The sequence below is a fragment of the Pongo pygmaeus genome, chromosome 1, assembly GCF_028885625.2.
Source record: "Pongo pygmaeus isolate AG05252 chromosome 1, NHGRI_mPonPyg2-v2.0_pri, whole genome shotgun sequence".
In the NCBI taxonomy this organism is placed as follows: domain Eukaryota; kingdom Metazoa; phylum Chordata; class Mammalia; order Primates; family Hominidae; genus Pongo; species Pongo pygmaeus.
Window position 1 is genome coordinate 77,444,441 of NC_072373.2, and position 16,102 is coordinate 77,460,542.

Below are 16,102 nucleotides of genomic sequence, written 5' to 3' on the forward strand. Positions count from 1 at the left end.
TTTAAAAATTTCCTTCATAGCATATTATGTTGGAACTTACGACGGTACATAGTGAAATATCCATAATTGTTCATCCAACCAATGCTAAAATATCACCAATGAAAGAAATGCATCAAAAACGCCTATCTTTCCATTTGTTTTAGGCAGCACTGAAGTTTAGAAACTTTTATAATCAACAAAGATGTCTTATTTATAATATAGTTTGTATGCATACTTTAGGGAATTCTACATCACAATCATAATTATGACCCTGTATTAGGGAGACTTTAACTGAAAATCTGAACTTTTATTTTTATTTTGAGATGGAGTCTCGCTCTGTCGCCCAGGCTGGAGTGCAGTGGTGCAATCTCAGCTCACTGCAAGCTCCACCTCCCGGGTTCATGCCATTCTCCTGCCTCAGCCTCCCGAGTAGCTGGGACTACAGGCACCCGCCACTATGCCCGGATAATTATTTGTATTTTTAGTAGAGACGGGGTTTCACCGTGTTAGCCAGGATGGTCGAAAATTTGAACTTTTAATAAAGTTAGGGAGGAGGAAACGAGGGCAGGAAGAAGTCAAGGAAATCTAAAACTCTTTTAGGACCCTATATGAAATATCTACATAACTATTTATTATTCTAGACCTAAGTTTTTCATATTTTGATTCAAAAAACTTTTAAAAAAAGCTGTGTACCTGTGTGTGGAGAGGGGAGGTGTATAAAACTGTAACAAAATATTTCACTTACTTCCCTTACTGTGATCCACTATGGTACTTTCTACCCTACTTCATCTTTCCAAAATGCTAAATGTGACTTTTTAAATTGTTTATTTTGAATCCTGACTTACATTTGACTGATAAATTCAAGACAGTTATAAACATTTAAAGAACAAGCTATTAAAGTTAGTAAGTTGATTAACACTTCTAATCAGGATTAACTTCCAATACTATTAATATACAACATTGTTGAAAAGTACTTACATAAGTCTTTGAGACACAAGACATAGATGTTACATATCAGCAAAGAGAAAATACAGAGGAAGGGGCATTCGTATTCAAACTAATGAAAGCTAAATAACACACTGTGTTCCTGAGTCAGAAGCCTTAATATTAAGATGACAATTATGCAAATTAATCTATAAATTCATCAACACAATCCCAATCAAGATTCAATTTTTTTTTGGTACAGATTAACAAGCTGAGCCTAAAATCCATACAGAAATGCAAAACACTACTACAGTCAAAACAATCTTGTAAAAGAATATAACTGGAGGACTTAACATTACCTGACTAAAAATATTAATATAAAGCTACAACAAACATAACATTGTGTTATTACCTTAAAGATAGACAAGCAGATCAATAGAACAAAAGCCCAGAAACAGACCCACATATATATGGTTAACTGATTTTTATCAAATGTACAAAGGAAATTCTGTGGAGAAAGGACACATTCCAACGAATGATTCTAGAACAAATGGATGTCTATATGCTTTGCTCTTCTGACCCTGACTTTCCAAAAAGAACCTTGATCCATACCCTGTAACACATCAAAGTTAACTCAAAATGAATCATGGGCCTAATATAAAACTAAAACTATTAAGCTTCTAGAAAAAACAAAGGAAAAAATCTTTGTGATTTTGCGTTAGGCAAATATTTCATAGAGCAAAGAGAACACTGATATATTGGGCTTCAACAAATCAAAAACTTCTGCTCTTCAAACCACACCGTAAAGAGAATAAGAAAACAAGTAATGGATTGGGAGAAAATATTCGCAAAGTGTATCTCCAATTTATAACGTGCCACGAATAGGAGAGTAAGATGCACCTAACAAAACTCTGCAGTATAAGGCCTCCTCGCTTCACCATCCCTCAGTCCCAAATAACCTTTAAGAAAAGTGTAAAATTTCTTCATTATGTTATAACACACATATCACACTAGCTAGGTAAAATACTGAAATAGTTCCCTTAAAATCAACAAGACAGGGGAATGGTCATAATTACCAGTCCTATTGTATCACTATATGGCTCTAGCCAAGAGATAGGGGGAAAAAAAAGGTATGACGATCAAAAAGAAGAAACAAAGCTGTTCTTACTTGCAGTCAATAAGATTATCTACATTAAAAAAAATACACACAAAAAAATTTTAGAGTTTAACAAAGTTGCAGGAAAGTCCTCTGTCTCTATTTCACACACACACACACAATGTACTATGAATAATGCTCAAGAAAACTTTCTTGGAAGGTTCCAAGATGGCCGAATAGGAACAGTTCCAGTCTACAGCTCCCAGCGTCTGCGACGCAGAAGACGGGTGACTTCTGCATTACCAACTGAGGTACTGAGTTCATCTCACTGGGGCTTGGTGGACAGTGGATGCAGCCCATGGAGTGTGAGCCAAAGCAGGGCGGGGCATCGCCACACCCAGGAAGCACAAGGGGTCGGGGAATTCCCTTTCCTAGCCAAGGGAAGCCGTGACATATGGTACCTGGAAAATCGAGACACTCCCACCCTAATACTGTGCTTTTCCAACGGTCTTAGCAAACGGCACACCACGAGATTATATCCCACGCCTGGCTTGGAGGGTCCCATGCCCACAGAGCCTCGCTCACTGCTATCACAGCAGTCTGAGATCGAACTGCAAGGTGGCAGTGAGGCTAGGGGAGGGGCGTCCGCCATTGCTGAGGCTTGAGTAGGTAAACAAAGCGGCCAGGAAGCTCGACCTGGGTGGAGCCCACCGCAGCTCAAGGAGACCTGCCTGCCTCTGTGGACTCCATCTCTGGGGGCAGGGCATAGCTGAACAAAAGGCAGCAGAAATTTCTGCAGACTTAAACGTCCCTGTCTCACAGCTTTGAAGAGTAGTGGTTCTCCCAGCATGGAGTTTGAGATCTGAGAATGGACAGACTGCCTCCTCAAGTGGGTCCCTGACCCCCGTGTAGCCTAACTGGGAGGCACCTCGCAGTAGGGGTGGACTGACACCTCATATGGCCGGGTGCCCCTCTGAGACAAAGCTGTCAGAGGAAGGATCAGGCAGCAACATTTGCCATTCTGCAATATTTGCTGTTCTGCAGCCTCCGCTGGTGATACCCAGGCAAACAGGCTTTGGAGTGGACCTCCAGCAAACTCCAACAGACCTGCAGCTGAGGGTCCTGACTGTGAGAAGGAAAACTATCAAACAGGAAGGACATCCCACCAAAACCCCATCTGTACGTTACCATCAACAAAGACCAAAGGAAGATAAAACCACAAAGATGGGGAGAAACCAGAGTAGAAAAGCTGAAAATTCTAAAAATCAGAGTGCCTCTTCTCCTCCAAAGGAACGCAGCTCCTCGCCAGCAACAGAACAAAGCTGGACGGAGAATGACTTTGACAAGTACGCAGAAGTAGGCTTCAATTGACTGGTAATAACAAACTTCTCTGAGCTAAAAGAGGATGTTCGAACCCATCACAAAGAAGCTAAAAATCTTGAATAAAGATTAGACGAATGGCTAACTAGAATAAACAGCATAGAGATGACCTTAACTGACCTGATGGAGCTGAAAACCATGGTACGAGAACTACGTGACTCATGCATAAGCTTCAGTAGACAATTCGATCAAGTGGAAGAAAGGGTATCAGTGATTGAAGATCAAATGAATGAAATGAAGTGAGAAGAGAAGTTTAGAGAAAAAAAGAGTAAAAAGAAATGAACAAGGTCTCCAACTAATATGGGACTATGTGAAAAGACCAAATCTATGTCTGAATGGTGTACCTGAAAGTGACTGGGAAAATGGAACCAAGTTGGAAAACACTCTGCAGGGTATTATCCAGGAGAATTTCCCCAACCTAGCAAGGCAGGCCAACATTCAAATTCAGGAAATACAGAGAACACCACAAAGATACTCCTCGAGAAGAGCAACTCCAAGACACATAATTGTCAGATTCACCAAAGTTGAAATGAAGGAAAAATTGTTAAGGGCAGCCAGAGAGAATGGTCAGGTTACCGACAAAGGGAAGCCCATCAGATAACAGCGGATCTCTCGGCAGTAACTCTACAAGTCAGAAGAGAGTGGCGGCCAATATTCAACATTCTTAAAGAAAAGAATTTTCAACCCAGAACTTCATATCCAGCCAAACTAAGCTTCATAAGTGAAGGAGAAATAAAATCCTTTACAGACAAGCAAATGTGAGATTTTGTCACCACCAGGCCTGCCTTACAAGAGCTCCTGAAGGAAGCACTAAAAGTGGAAAGGAACAATCGGTACCAGCCACTGCAAAAACATGGCAAATTGTAAACACCATCGAGGCTAGGAAGAAACTGCAGCAACTAATGAGCAAAATAACCAGCTAACATCATAATGACAGGATCAAATTCACATATAACAATATTAACCTTAAATGTAAATGGGCTAAACACTCCAAATAAAAGACACAGACTGGCAAATTGGATAAAGAGTCAAGACCCATCAGTGTGCTGTATTCAGGAGACCCATCTCACGTGCAGAGACACACACAGGCTCAAAATAAAGGGATGGAGGAAGATCTACCAAACAAATGGAAAACAAAAAAAAGCAGGGGTTACAATCGTAGTCTCTGATAAAACAGACTTTAAACCAACAAAGATCAAAAGAGACAAAGAAGGCCATTACATAATGGTAAAGGGATCAATTCAACAAGAAGAGCTAACTATCCTAAATACATATATGCACCCAATACAGGAGCACCCAGATTCATGAAGCAAGTCCTTAGAGACCTACAATGTACAATGAGACTCAGACTCCCACACAATAATAATGGGAGACTTTAACACCCCACTGTCAACATTAGACAGATCAACGAGACAGAAAGTTAACAAGGATATCCAGCACTTGAACTCAGCTCTGCACTAAGCCAACTTAATAGACATCTACAGAACTTTCCACCCTAAATCAACAAAATATACATTCTTCTCAGCACCACACAATTATTCCAAAATTGACCACACAGCTGGAAGTAAAGCACTCCTCAGCAAATGTAAAAGAACAGAAATTATAACAAACTGGCTCTCAGACCGCAGGGCAATCAAATTAGAACTCAGGATTAAGAAACTCACTCAAAACTGCACAACTACATGGAAACTGAACAATCTGCTCCTGAATGACTACTGGGTACATAACAAAATGAAGGCAGAAATAAAGATGTTCTTTGAAACCAACGAGAACAAAGACACAACATACCAGAATCTCTGGGACACATTTAAAGCAGTGTGTAGAGGGAAATTTATAGCACTAAATGCCCACAAGACAAAGCAGGAAAGATCTAAAATTGATACCCTAACATCACAATTAAAAGAACTAGAGAAGCAAGAGCAAACCATTCAAAAGCTAGCAGAAGGCAAGAAATAACTAAGATCAGAGCAGAACTGAAGGAGATAGAGACACAAAAAACCCTTCCAAAAAAAAAATCAATGAATCCAGGAGCTGGTTTTTTGAAAGGATCAACAAAATTGATAGACCGCTAGCAAGACTAATGAGGAAGAAAAGAGAGAAGAATCAAATAGACGCAATAAAAAATGATGAAGGGGATATCACCACTGATCCCACAGTAATACAAACTACCATCAGAGAATACTATAAACACCTCTACGCAAATAAATTAGAAAATCCAAAAGAAATGGATAAATTCCTGGACACATACACCCTCCCAAGACTAAACCAGGAAAAAGCTGAATCTCTGAATAGACCAATAACAGGCTCTGAAATTGAGGCAATAATTAATAGCCTACCAACCAAAAAAAGTCCAGGACCAGACACTCACAGACGAATTTTACCAAAGGTACAAAGAGGAGCTGGTACCATTCCTTCTGAAACTATTCCAATCAACAGAAAAAGAGGGAATCCTCCCTAACTCATTTTATGAGGCCAGCATCATTCTGATACCAAAGCCTGGCAGAGACACAACAAAAAAAGAGAATTTTAGACCAATATCTCTGATGAACATCGATGCAAAAATACTCAATAAAATACTGGCAAACCGAATCCAGCAGCACATCAAAAAGCTTACCCACCACGATCAAGTTGGCTTCATCCCTGGGATGCACAGCTGGTTCAACACATGGAAACCAATAAATGTAATCCATCATATAAACAGAACCAAAGACAAAAATCACATGATTAACTCAACAGATGCAGAAAAGGCTTTCAACAAAATTCAACAGCCCTTCATGCTAAAAACTCTCAATTAACTAGGTATTGATGGGATGTAGCTCAAAATAATAAGAGCTATTTATGACAAACCCACAGCCAATATCATGCTGAATGGGCAAAAACTGGAAGCATTCCCTTTGAAAACTGGCACAAGACAGGGATGCCCTCTCTCACCACTTCTATTCAACACAGTGCTGGAAGTTCTGGCCAGGGCAATCAGGCAGGAGAAAGAAATAAAGGGTATTCAATTAGGAAAAGAGGAAGTCAAATTGTCCCTGTTTGCAGATAACATGACTGTATATTTAGAAAACCCCATCGTCTCAGCCCAAAATCTCCCTAGGCTGATAAGCAACTTCAGCAAAGTCTCAAGACACAAAATCAATGTGCAAAAATCACAAGCATTCCTATACACCAATAACAAACAGAGAGCCAAATCATGAGTGAACTCCCATTCACAATTGCTTCAAAGAGAATAAAATACCTAGGAATCCAACTTACAAGGGATGTGAAGGAACTCTTCAAGAACTACAAACCACTACTGAACGAAATAAAGGAAGACACAAACAAATGGAAGAACATCCCATGTTCATGGATAGGAAGAACCAATATCGTGAAAATGGCCATACTGCCCAAGGTAATTTATAGATTCAATGCTATCCCCATCAAGCTACCAATGACTTTCTTTACAGAATTGGAAAAAACTACTTTAAAGTTCATATGGAACCAAAAAAGTGCCCACATTGCCAAGTCAATCCTAAGCAAAAAGAACAAAGCTGGAGGCATCATGCTACCTGACTTCAAACTATACTACAAGGCCACAGTAAGCAAAACAGCATGGTAATGGTACCAAAACAGAGATATAGACCAACGGAACAGAACAGAGCCCTCAGAAATAATACCACACATCTACAGCCATCTGATCTTTGACAAACCTGACAAAAACAAGAAATGGGGAAAGGATTCCCTATTTAATAAATGGTGCTGGGAAAACTGGCTAGCCATATGTAGAAAGCTGAAAGTGGATCCCTTCCTTACACCTTATACAAAAATTAATTCAAGATGGCTTAAAGACTTAAATGTTAGATCTAAAACCATAAAAACCCTAGAAGAAAACCTAGGCAATACCATTCAGGACATAGGCATGGGCAAGGACTTCATGACTAAAACACCAAAAGCAGTGGCAACAAAAGCTAAAATTGACAAATGAGATCTAATTAAACTAAAGAGCTTCAGCACGGCAAAAGAAACTACCATGAAAGTGAACAGGCAACCTACAGAATGGGAGAAAATTTTTGCAATCTACTCATCTGACAAAGGGCTAATATCTAGAATCTACGAAGAACTTAAATTTACAAGAAAAAAATCAAACAACCCCATCAAAAAGTGGGCAAAGGATATGAACAGATACTTCTCAAAAGAAGACATTTATGCAGCCAAAAGACACATGAGAAAATGCTCATCATCACTGGCCATCAGAGAAATGCAATTCAAAACCACAATGAGATACTATCTCACACCAGTTAGAATGGCAATCATTAAAAAGTCAGGAAACAACAGGTGCTGGAGAGGATGTGGAGAAACAGGAACACCGTTACACTGCTGGTTGGACTGTAAACTAGTTCAACCATTGTGGAAGGTAGTGTGGCGATTCCTCAGAGATCTAGAACTAGAAATACCATTTGACCCAGCCATCCCATTACTGGGTATATACCCAAAGGATTATAAATCATGCTGCTATAAAGACACATACACATGTATGTTCATTGTGGCACTATTTACAATAGCAAAGACTTGGAACCAACCCAAATGTCCAACAATGATAGACTGGATTAAGAAAATGTGGCACATATACACCATGGAATACTAGGTAGCCATTAAAAAGGATGAGTTCATGTCCTTTGTAGGGACATGGATGAAGCTGGAAACCATCATTCTGAGCAAACTATCACAAGGACAGAAAACCAAACACCGCATGTTCTCACTCATAGGTGGGAAATGAACGAGAATACCTGGACACAGGATGGGGAACATCACACACCCTGGCCTGTCGTGGGGTGGGGGGAGGGGGGAGGGATAGCATTAGGAGATATACCTAATATAAATGACGTGTTAATGGGTACAGCAGCAGCACACCAACATGGCACTTGTATACATATGTAACAAACCTGCACGTTGTGCACATGTACCCTAGAACTTAAAAGTATAATTTAAAAAAAAATTAAATAAATAAATCTTTCTCTAGAGAAGATAATGATGCTAATAGCTATGTAACTTTCCAAACATGACATCATATTAATATAACAGGCTTAAACACCAGCAACTATCAGGAGGAAAAAGTGAAACTACAATACTTATTCTTTACCAGTGAGATCCTACAGAATTCAGTGGAAATTTATATAAAAAGTAAATAAGGGATGTAGAAGACCAACCTGCTCCTCTGCTATTCTTGAAGTATTCTGAAGTTTCACAATTGTTTTATTGAAAGCCTTTTGCATTTCTTCCATTTGTTTTCGGTACCTATGGAGTAAGAACTGGTTTAAATCAGCTTTAATTTCTTACTTATTCCACTTAGTAATGGAAACATACTTCTGATTTTGATATATGAGACAAATCTATTTTTCTTAAAGTGACTCTTATTCAGGCCTGTGCAATACAATTCTATTTATCTTCTGCTATGTAAAATTCAGTAATTTCTGTGGTTCCCTTGGGATGCAGATGGAGGTAGGGAAAAGTAAGAGCAGGTATGGGGTAGCTAAGTGGGCATGTCACACATGAACACACACACGATTAGCCAATTAATTCCATGTGTGGATTAGAAAAATTTCCTACTTCAGATATAAGACTGCCTTGGTGACACCTTATTAGTGGCATTTCAATTTAAGAGATGTAAGAAAAGGTGGTGTTTCAGGAACTCTGGACCCTTGTGCCTAGATGTTTGCAAAACGTTGGTAGAGAAGCCCTAAGGACAGACAATGGACACACAAAGGATAAAAAAAGAGTAAATAGGTTTAAAAAGCCAGGCCTGGTGTCTTAATGAATTGGCACTGTCTCTGGCACTTAAAAGCAGAAATTATTACAACTAGAACTAGGATGCTGAGACCTGTTTAAAAGAGAGCAAACTGCAAATGTGCCCAATCATCCAGTTCAGTCCATCCCTGTCTTCACTTATCTAAACTCTTAAGTGATATCTGGTCAAATTCCACTAAAACCTTTAAGGCCTATATACTATCATTTTTTCCATGAGCCCTCTGGGAATCAAGCAGAAAAAGTGGCTAAAGCAACTGAAAAAAGGTGAAAGTGAGTATAGATAATTCAAACTTGTTGCCAGCCTAATAAAAGTGTTTTGTCACTGGAAAGTACTTTTAAAATTAAAAACAAAAAATCAATTCATTAAGTCACTGATCAGCATTCAAGTAGCTTTCTTTCTCTCTCTCGCTAAAATTGTGCTTACCTCTATTATATCATGAGATAATTAAATCCTCTCCTGTAATCACAGGTCATACTCTATGCTGCTTAACTCACTGCGTGAAGCTGACTCTGCTAATTCATAATAAAGCTTACCTTTGGCTAAGCTCCTCCAGATAGCGACCACTGAGAGACATGTTAACTTCTAAGGCTTTAATACGATTATTAAGTCTCATAAATACTGACTCCTTTTGGTTTGATCCATGTACAAGATTTCCATTAGCATATCCTAGATCTGTAGAATTTTGTAATTCAGCATAAAAATCTGTAGCTGTCCTCTGTAACCCTCTCAAAAGGGCATCTTCTGGAGACTGTTCTTCTTCTTTTACTTCAGGTAATGAAGAAGAATCCACAACAGAAATCAAAGTTTGCTTTGCTGTGTCAGCTATATTCATTTTGGCTTCCCCATCTTCATTGTCGGGTACAGTGGCTGTATTTATTGGTGGCACTATTGTTTCAGACAGCTTTGTGAAAATTTGCATGGAGTTCACATCTTCTTTTATAATATTATCCATTAACTCATTAACTTTATTTGTTTCATAGGTAATAGATGGTTTCTCTATAGAACTAAAGCTCTCAGACTTTTGTTCTGCTTCATTATCGATCTCAACAGAACTCTCTTGGGGAATCACTTGTGATGGTGTATGTCCTGCCTCATATTCAACAGACTCAGATACTTCTATTTTAGGCAAGAGATTGATTTCTGGGGTAATATCTAAAACAAGAGACTGAGAAAGAGTTTGAGAATGGCTTGGTTCAAGTTCAACTGCATCTACAGTGTGATTCACCAAGTCATCTTGGTGCACACTACTACTTAAATCACCCAGAACAACAGTTTCAGCTTCCCTTTCCATATTCTTATTTTCCAATTCTCCACTCAGAGGCTGCAATACTGAAACATCTACTGACTCTGCAGGAAGTAGTAAGGGTGGTTGAGCTGACACAAGATAATCTTTTCCTTTACTCAAAGCAGTTCGGCTGCGCTGCCGATAAAGAGCAACTTTAACTGAACACCATTTATATATGTATTCCGAAAAACTAGAAATACAACAAATTGTGGTCAGTTCACTGCAAAATATTTGTGTCTCTGACTCAAACCAGGGTGATGATTCATCTTCCTGTTCACCGCTGCCCAGAAGGGTCACTGTAGATGGACTTGCCTCCTCTTCCTCCTCTTGAACTAACTGTACAATGGGACTCTCCTTTGGAGTATCTGGTGTTGACGGCTCCATGTCATGTGTGTGTACTTCAGTGGTTACATACCTAGAAATACATATATCATAATTATAAATCACTTACTTAGAAGTCTAAAGTTGAAATATGTTAAAGAAAAATAAATGTATCCATACAGAAGATCAAAGGTTGGAAATATAGAAGAAATTTAAGTTGTTTTTGGATAAATGTTTCACCTACAAAACATTTTTATTATAAAAACAAAAACTGCTCAGAAATGATAACAGAAATACTATTTATCAAGTGACTAGCTAGATGACACAAACCACCATATTTACCATATCAAACTTGCTTTCTTTTAATCTGTTTAAGAATTGTTTCTAAGTGAATACTTCCATTCACTGAATGTAGTGTTCCCTTCCTCTCATAAATATTTACTGAATCTTTACAAGCTTCACTATCCCTTATACATCAGAAATTAAGCCAACTAAGAGCTAGCTTAATAAGCTAGCTTAAATAAGGTCCAGAGCTAAAACTAGAATGTAGGATTCTTAATATTTATGAATGCACTTTGTACTTGAATACCCTACTTTCAAAAGGCAGCTAGGTTTCTCAAACATGATTTTTCTAAGAATGATTTGAGGAACTCCAATGCAGCATTAAACACACGCGCACACACACACACACGCACACACACACGCACACACACACCTACAAACATAGGATTATCTACTTTAAGGACAAGAAACATATCTCCCTTCCTAAAATAATTTTGCTATCATCTAGGCTAATCTTCTATTATTAAAAGCCAAATACCTAACCACTTTAATAACAATTCTGGCTTATGATATGCTAATAGTGCTGCTATTAAACTACTAGTGCCACTATTAATATTCTATCCCATTTTGAGGCTGTGGAGTATGTATGTGGCATACAGGAGAGTGGGGGATAAAGCTTATGGGGACAGTGTTATAAATTATAATGCCTGTGATTCCTTCCAAGATAAAGATAGTTAATTACTGAGTGTAGCCTTATACATAAAAGGTCCAATATAAAAAAAATGGTAATTTAAATACCAAAAATAATTATGCTCAAACACACATTTTCCCATTCTGAAAAATTACTAAGCATGCCAGGAAATGTCTTCAAATAAAGACTAATGTCACAATAGCAGAGACAGAAGAAAGTAACAAAATAGTATCTATGAGGTAGACTTTCATTTTGGTAGTAAAACAGTAAATGGACCAAATTAAAACATAATTAGACTACACTTTGGTAAATAAAAAGATATTTATAGCCATATATATTTAGTCTCTAATAATATTTCTTACATATTCAGGTAATATATCGCTTTTCTACCAAATAATTTATGACAGTAAAAACAAGTAATGTCTGAAGGGGAGAGAGAAAAATTAAATTGAATTTGGTAAAAAATACTGAATATAGATGTTATATCCCATCTATACACACTGTAATCAGAAATATACTTTAAAAATTTTTTCTCAAATTCAGATGGCAAAACCTACTAAAACCTAGGAAAAGAAAATAAGTCGGCTACTCATAACTTTAACAGTGACATCCTATCATGGATTCCTTCATTGTCACATATTTGCTTCAAAAGATTGCTTCAAAAGCATTAAAAAGAATTTAAGACAAACATGAAGAAATACTGAATAAGAAATTATGCAAAAATATCTATTAAAAATATGGAAAAATAAAAACTGCTACATTAGCCTGTGACTATAGCTTTCAACAAATATTCCTATCTACTTGTGCATATATGTGTATGAAAGTGTGTACATATATATAAAAATCCAAATCAGTTTTATTTAGTTTTGAAAAATACGACATAGCGTGTTGTTAACTGAAGAAACCTAGTTACAAAATCAGGAACAGCAATCACAGCTCCACATAATTAGAAACACCAAGAATGTCTCTATCCCCAATAGATTTCTTAGGTCCTTTTAGGAATCAATAACACATATGCTATATTTTCTAATTACCCAATAAATATCTCCAGTAACTTTCAGGATTAACACAGGATAATATAATTTTCTCACCATGCCTTCCAAAGCATCAAAATCTCATTTTTGAAATAGTACAGTTCTTAGGAATTGCAGTTTAAAGCATATCCACTGCAGGTCTCATTACATACTATCTTGAACTAAGTGGTTCATATTCAAATATCTTATACTCTTTAAGTAGAGTTGTTCTAAGATAAAGGACTTGCAAAGTTTTGTAGGGAGTGTGTCTAATGAAATATACATAAATTAAGTCTACAATAACTACCTGATTATCCAAATCATTATAAGCTTATTATTTATTATAGGTAAGAAGTAGAGGTACCAACAAAAGTAACCACCTCTGGCAGAAAGGACAAAAAATGAGTATATATTATATCTATTACCTATTTAGATACATCCCTGCCCAAAGTGTCCCCACTGCAACCCGGGGAAAGGCCTACATGATTCAGAGAAATGGAACAGTTAAGAGCTTGCTGTGTGGCAAACTCATTATTCAAGAACCACTGCTCTAGGTATTTTGGTAGCTTTCTAGGAATACCACAGATCAATGCTTTTAAACTTGAACTGAATAAAAAAAAGGGGGGGGGGGCCTTTAAAATTTGTCCTCAAGCCTATACCTGCAGAGTAAGGTCAATTATTTGCAATATGGAAAAGAGTCACTGTTGTGAATAATGAAAGTAATATATAATACCCCCCCCCAAAAAAAAGTTTGATTGAATTATATTCCCAGTATGCATATACACTAATGGGAAGAAGCAACTCAAAGATTTTCTAAGTGGCCACAGAATGTCTATCCTATGATTCAGAGCTCTCTACAGGTAATCATTTCACACACAAATCACAAGTTCCTTTTTTATACTAATATACTTATCTCTCCATTGTAATAAAATTCTGTTTAATATCACATTATAACTTACTCAGGAGATGGAACAGGAGTTGAAACAGGAGTTGATTCAGGCATTTTAGGTGCAGCTGTGGCAGTGGCATTCTCAGATATACTTTTATTTCCTATTTTAAGAAAGATGCCCAATGTTGAGTTCAATTTTAAAAGCTGTACCATGAAAATATTTTACTAAAACAAATTTCTTGGAAGAGAAGAAAAAAGCCAAATAGGTTTGCTACTGCAGACTTTTTCTTAAAAAATCAAAGTTCTTTTAGGAAGAAATGATCATATAAGATCACAACAAGTAATATATATCGTTTCTCTATTTCTCAGATAATTAAATCAAGTCAGATGACTATGAATGTTGTGTAACCTTACGTGATTAATATGCCTTCTAGATACTGAAAGAGTTGTTAAAGAGAATGAGAGGAAATAAATGAGTCATTTTAAGTGTTCACTTGGATCTAAGCATTTTTTAAAAAACAAAAAGGCAAGACTGTTTCTTTTTGCCAAAAATATTGTTATTTGCCATTCTCTACGGAAAAAAAGGCTTTCTAAATCAAGCAGCTATTTAACACATAAAAGAATAACATACTTGAAGTACCATTAGGACATCAAAATCTCGGTAAAGAGATAAGGAATAAAATCATTGCTATTAATATTAGAGCTAGGAGAAGTCAAAAGGCAAATTCATAAGTTTTATATAGACAGTATTCTTTTATAAAACAGAACTTGTGAAATTCAAATAAACAATGAATAATAAAGACTGGTAAGTTCCTCTGAATTATTTCTATATTTCTAAATGTAAACAATCAAATTTTCTTAACTCATTACTTGATTTTCCTAAATATAAGGACCCCTGGAGTACTAGCTATTTAAAAGACCCATAAAATGATTAGGTACCTTCTGTCAGGTCTTCAGTTTTTGCTCCCAGAATATTAGCAGCAATATTCACCATATTTAGAATGGCATCTAAAACAAAATTCAATCAGAAAAAGTACCAAATACCTAAATATTCTAATATAAATTAATATCAGATAGTCAAAAAATCATTTGGAATGATCTTTTGCATTTTTTGACTGGTTACTTTTGTATTCACCTCACAACTAAAGTCCAATATAGGACACAAATAAATTTTAGCCAAAAGTGTAAAGCATGTATCTAAATTTTTATGTTCAAAAGGAATTTTATATTTAAATACTTTTCTTTTTGGAGACGGAGTCTTGCTCTGTTGCCCAGGCTGGAGTACAGTGGTGCAATCTCGGCTCACTGCAACAACCGCTGCCTCCCAGGTTGAAGCAATTCCCCTGCCTCAGCCTCCCGAGTAGCTGGGACTACAGGCACATGCCGCCACGTCCAGCTAATTTTTTGTATTTTAGTAGAGACAGGGTTTCACTGTGTTGCCCAGGCTGCTCTCGAACTCCTGAGCTCAGGAAATCTGCCCACCTCAGCCTCTCAAAGTGCTAGAATTACAGCCATTAGCCACCACACCTGGCCTTAAATATACTTTTCTTGTAAAACTTCCCCAGACACTTTACCAAAACACTGTCTTCAGCATATTATAAATTCAAGTATAACTCAACATACAGTCTGTACCAGGACAGGAAAAAAATGTGATGACCAAAATTCTTATTTTACAGAAAAACCTATTTTTCTTTAAAAATTCTCTACTGTTTAAAATTTTAAAAAAGCAAATGCTTTTCCTACATTATGTGATTATCACAGGTAAAAACAAAACAGAGATTATCCAAAAAAAGCAGAAAATATTTTCAACGATTAGCCTATCATATCTATGGTAATACAGTTAAATTATAAATTGATATTGCATAGAATCAAATCTCTTTGATGACTTTAAAAAACTCATTGCCCAAAACAGCAATCTTTTTAAATCATAAAGCATACAAATTATTTAGTTAATTGGTTGGGGACAGGTATGGGACAGATTAATGAAAAGTCAAGGTCATAAAACAAAGTGTTGTAAAAAGCAATTTGCATACCTGCTAACCCTACTTCTCTTTTGAAGGAGGATATTTACATGAAAAAAGTGGTACAAACCTCAATATCTACATAGATATATTTATACATAAGCATAACAAAATATCAGAACTCCATAAAAAATGGTACTGGAAATAGAAGACCTTCCTTCCAGTAATGTGATGTAATTTCAAGTGAAATTAACTTTCATTCCCAGTCTAACCTTTGAAATTCCACTAGAAGTTAATTCTTGGGTATCAGATACTCCTACTATTAAAATACTAAGATCTGGCAGGGGCTACATATTAATCATCATACATTATTTCTGTCTTAATCTCCCTTCCTAAAGCGATCCACAGAGTATTCATCATATTTTCAATGAAAACCAGAGATGTGAAAAGTAGAAAAGGATCTAAGAGAGAAAAATCTACTACATCAGGAAGGTTG

The 16,102-nt window shown here is 36.8% G+C and overlaps 1 protein-coding gene across 6 annotated transcripts in view; it reads right to left on the reverse strand.

The window, feature by feature from the left end:
- The window catches only part of SUCO (SUN domain containing ossification factor), a 77,722-nt gene that overhangs the window by 12,164 nt on the left and 49,456 nt on the right, over window positions 1-16,102 (reverse strand). For 5 of the 6 annotated variants that reach the window (XR_010123089.1, XM_054456039.1, XM_054456057.2 and 2 more), the window contains 4 exons: window positions 14,585-14,653; window positions 13,716-13,806; window positions 9,698-10,864; window positions 8,566-8,653 (listed from right to left, as the gene is read on the reverse strand). Coding sequence is in view for 5 of the 6 variants with exons in the window: in XM_054456039.1 (XP_054312014.1) it covers window positions 8,566-8,653; window positions 9,698-10,864; window positions 13,716-13,806; window positions 14,585-14,653 (1,415 nt within the window). In the remaining variant the exon portion in view is untranslated. The remainder of the gene's footprint in view (window positions 1-8,565; window positions 8,654-9,697; window positions 10,865-13,715; window positions 13,807-14,584; window positions 14,654-16,102) is intronic. The other variant, XM_063648626.1, reaches the window with a different exon arrangement.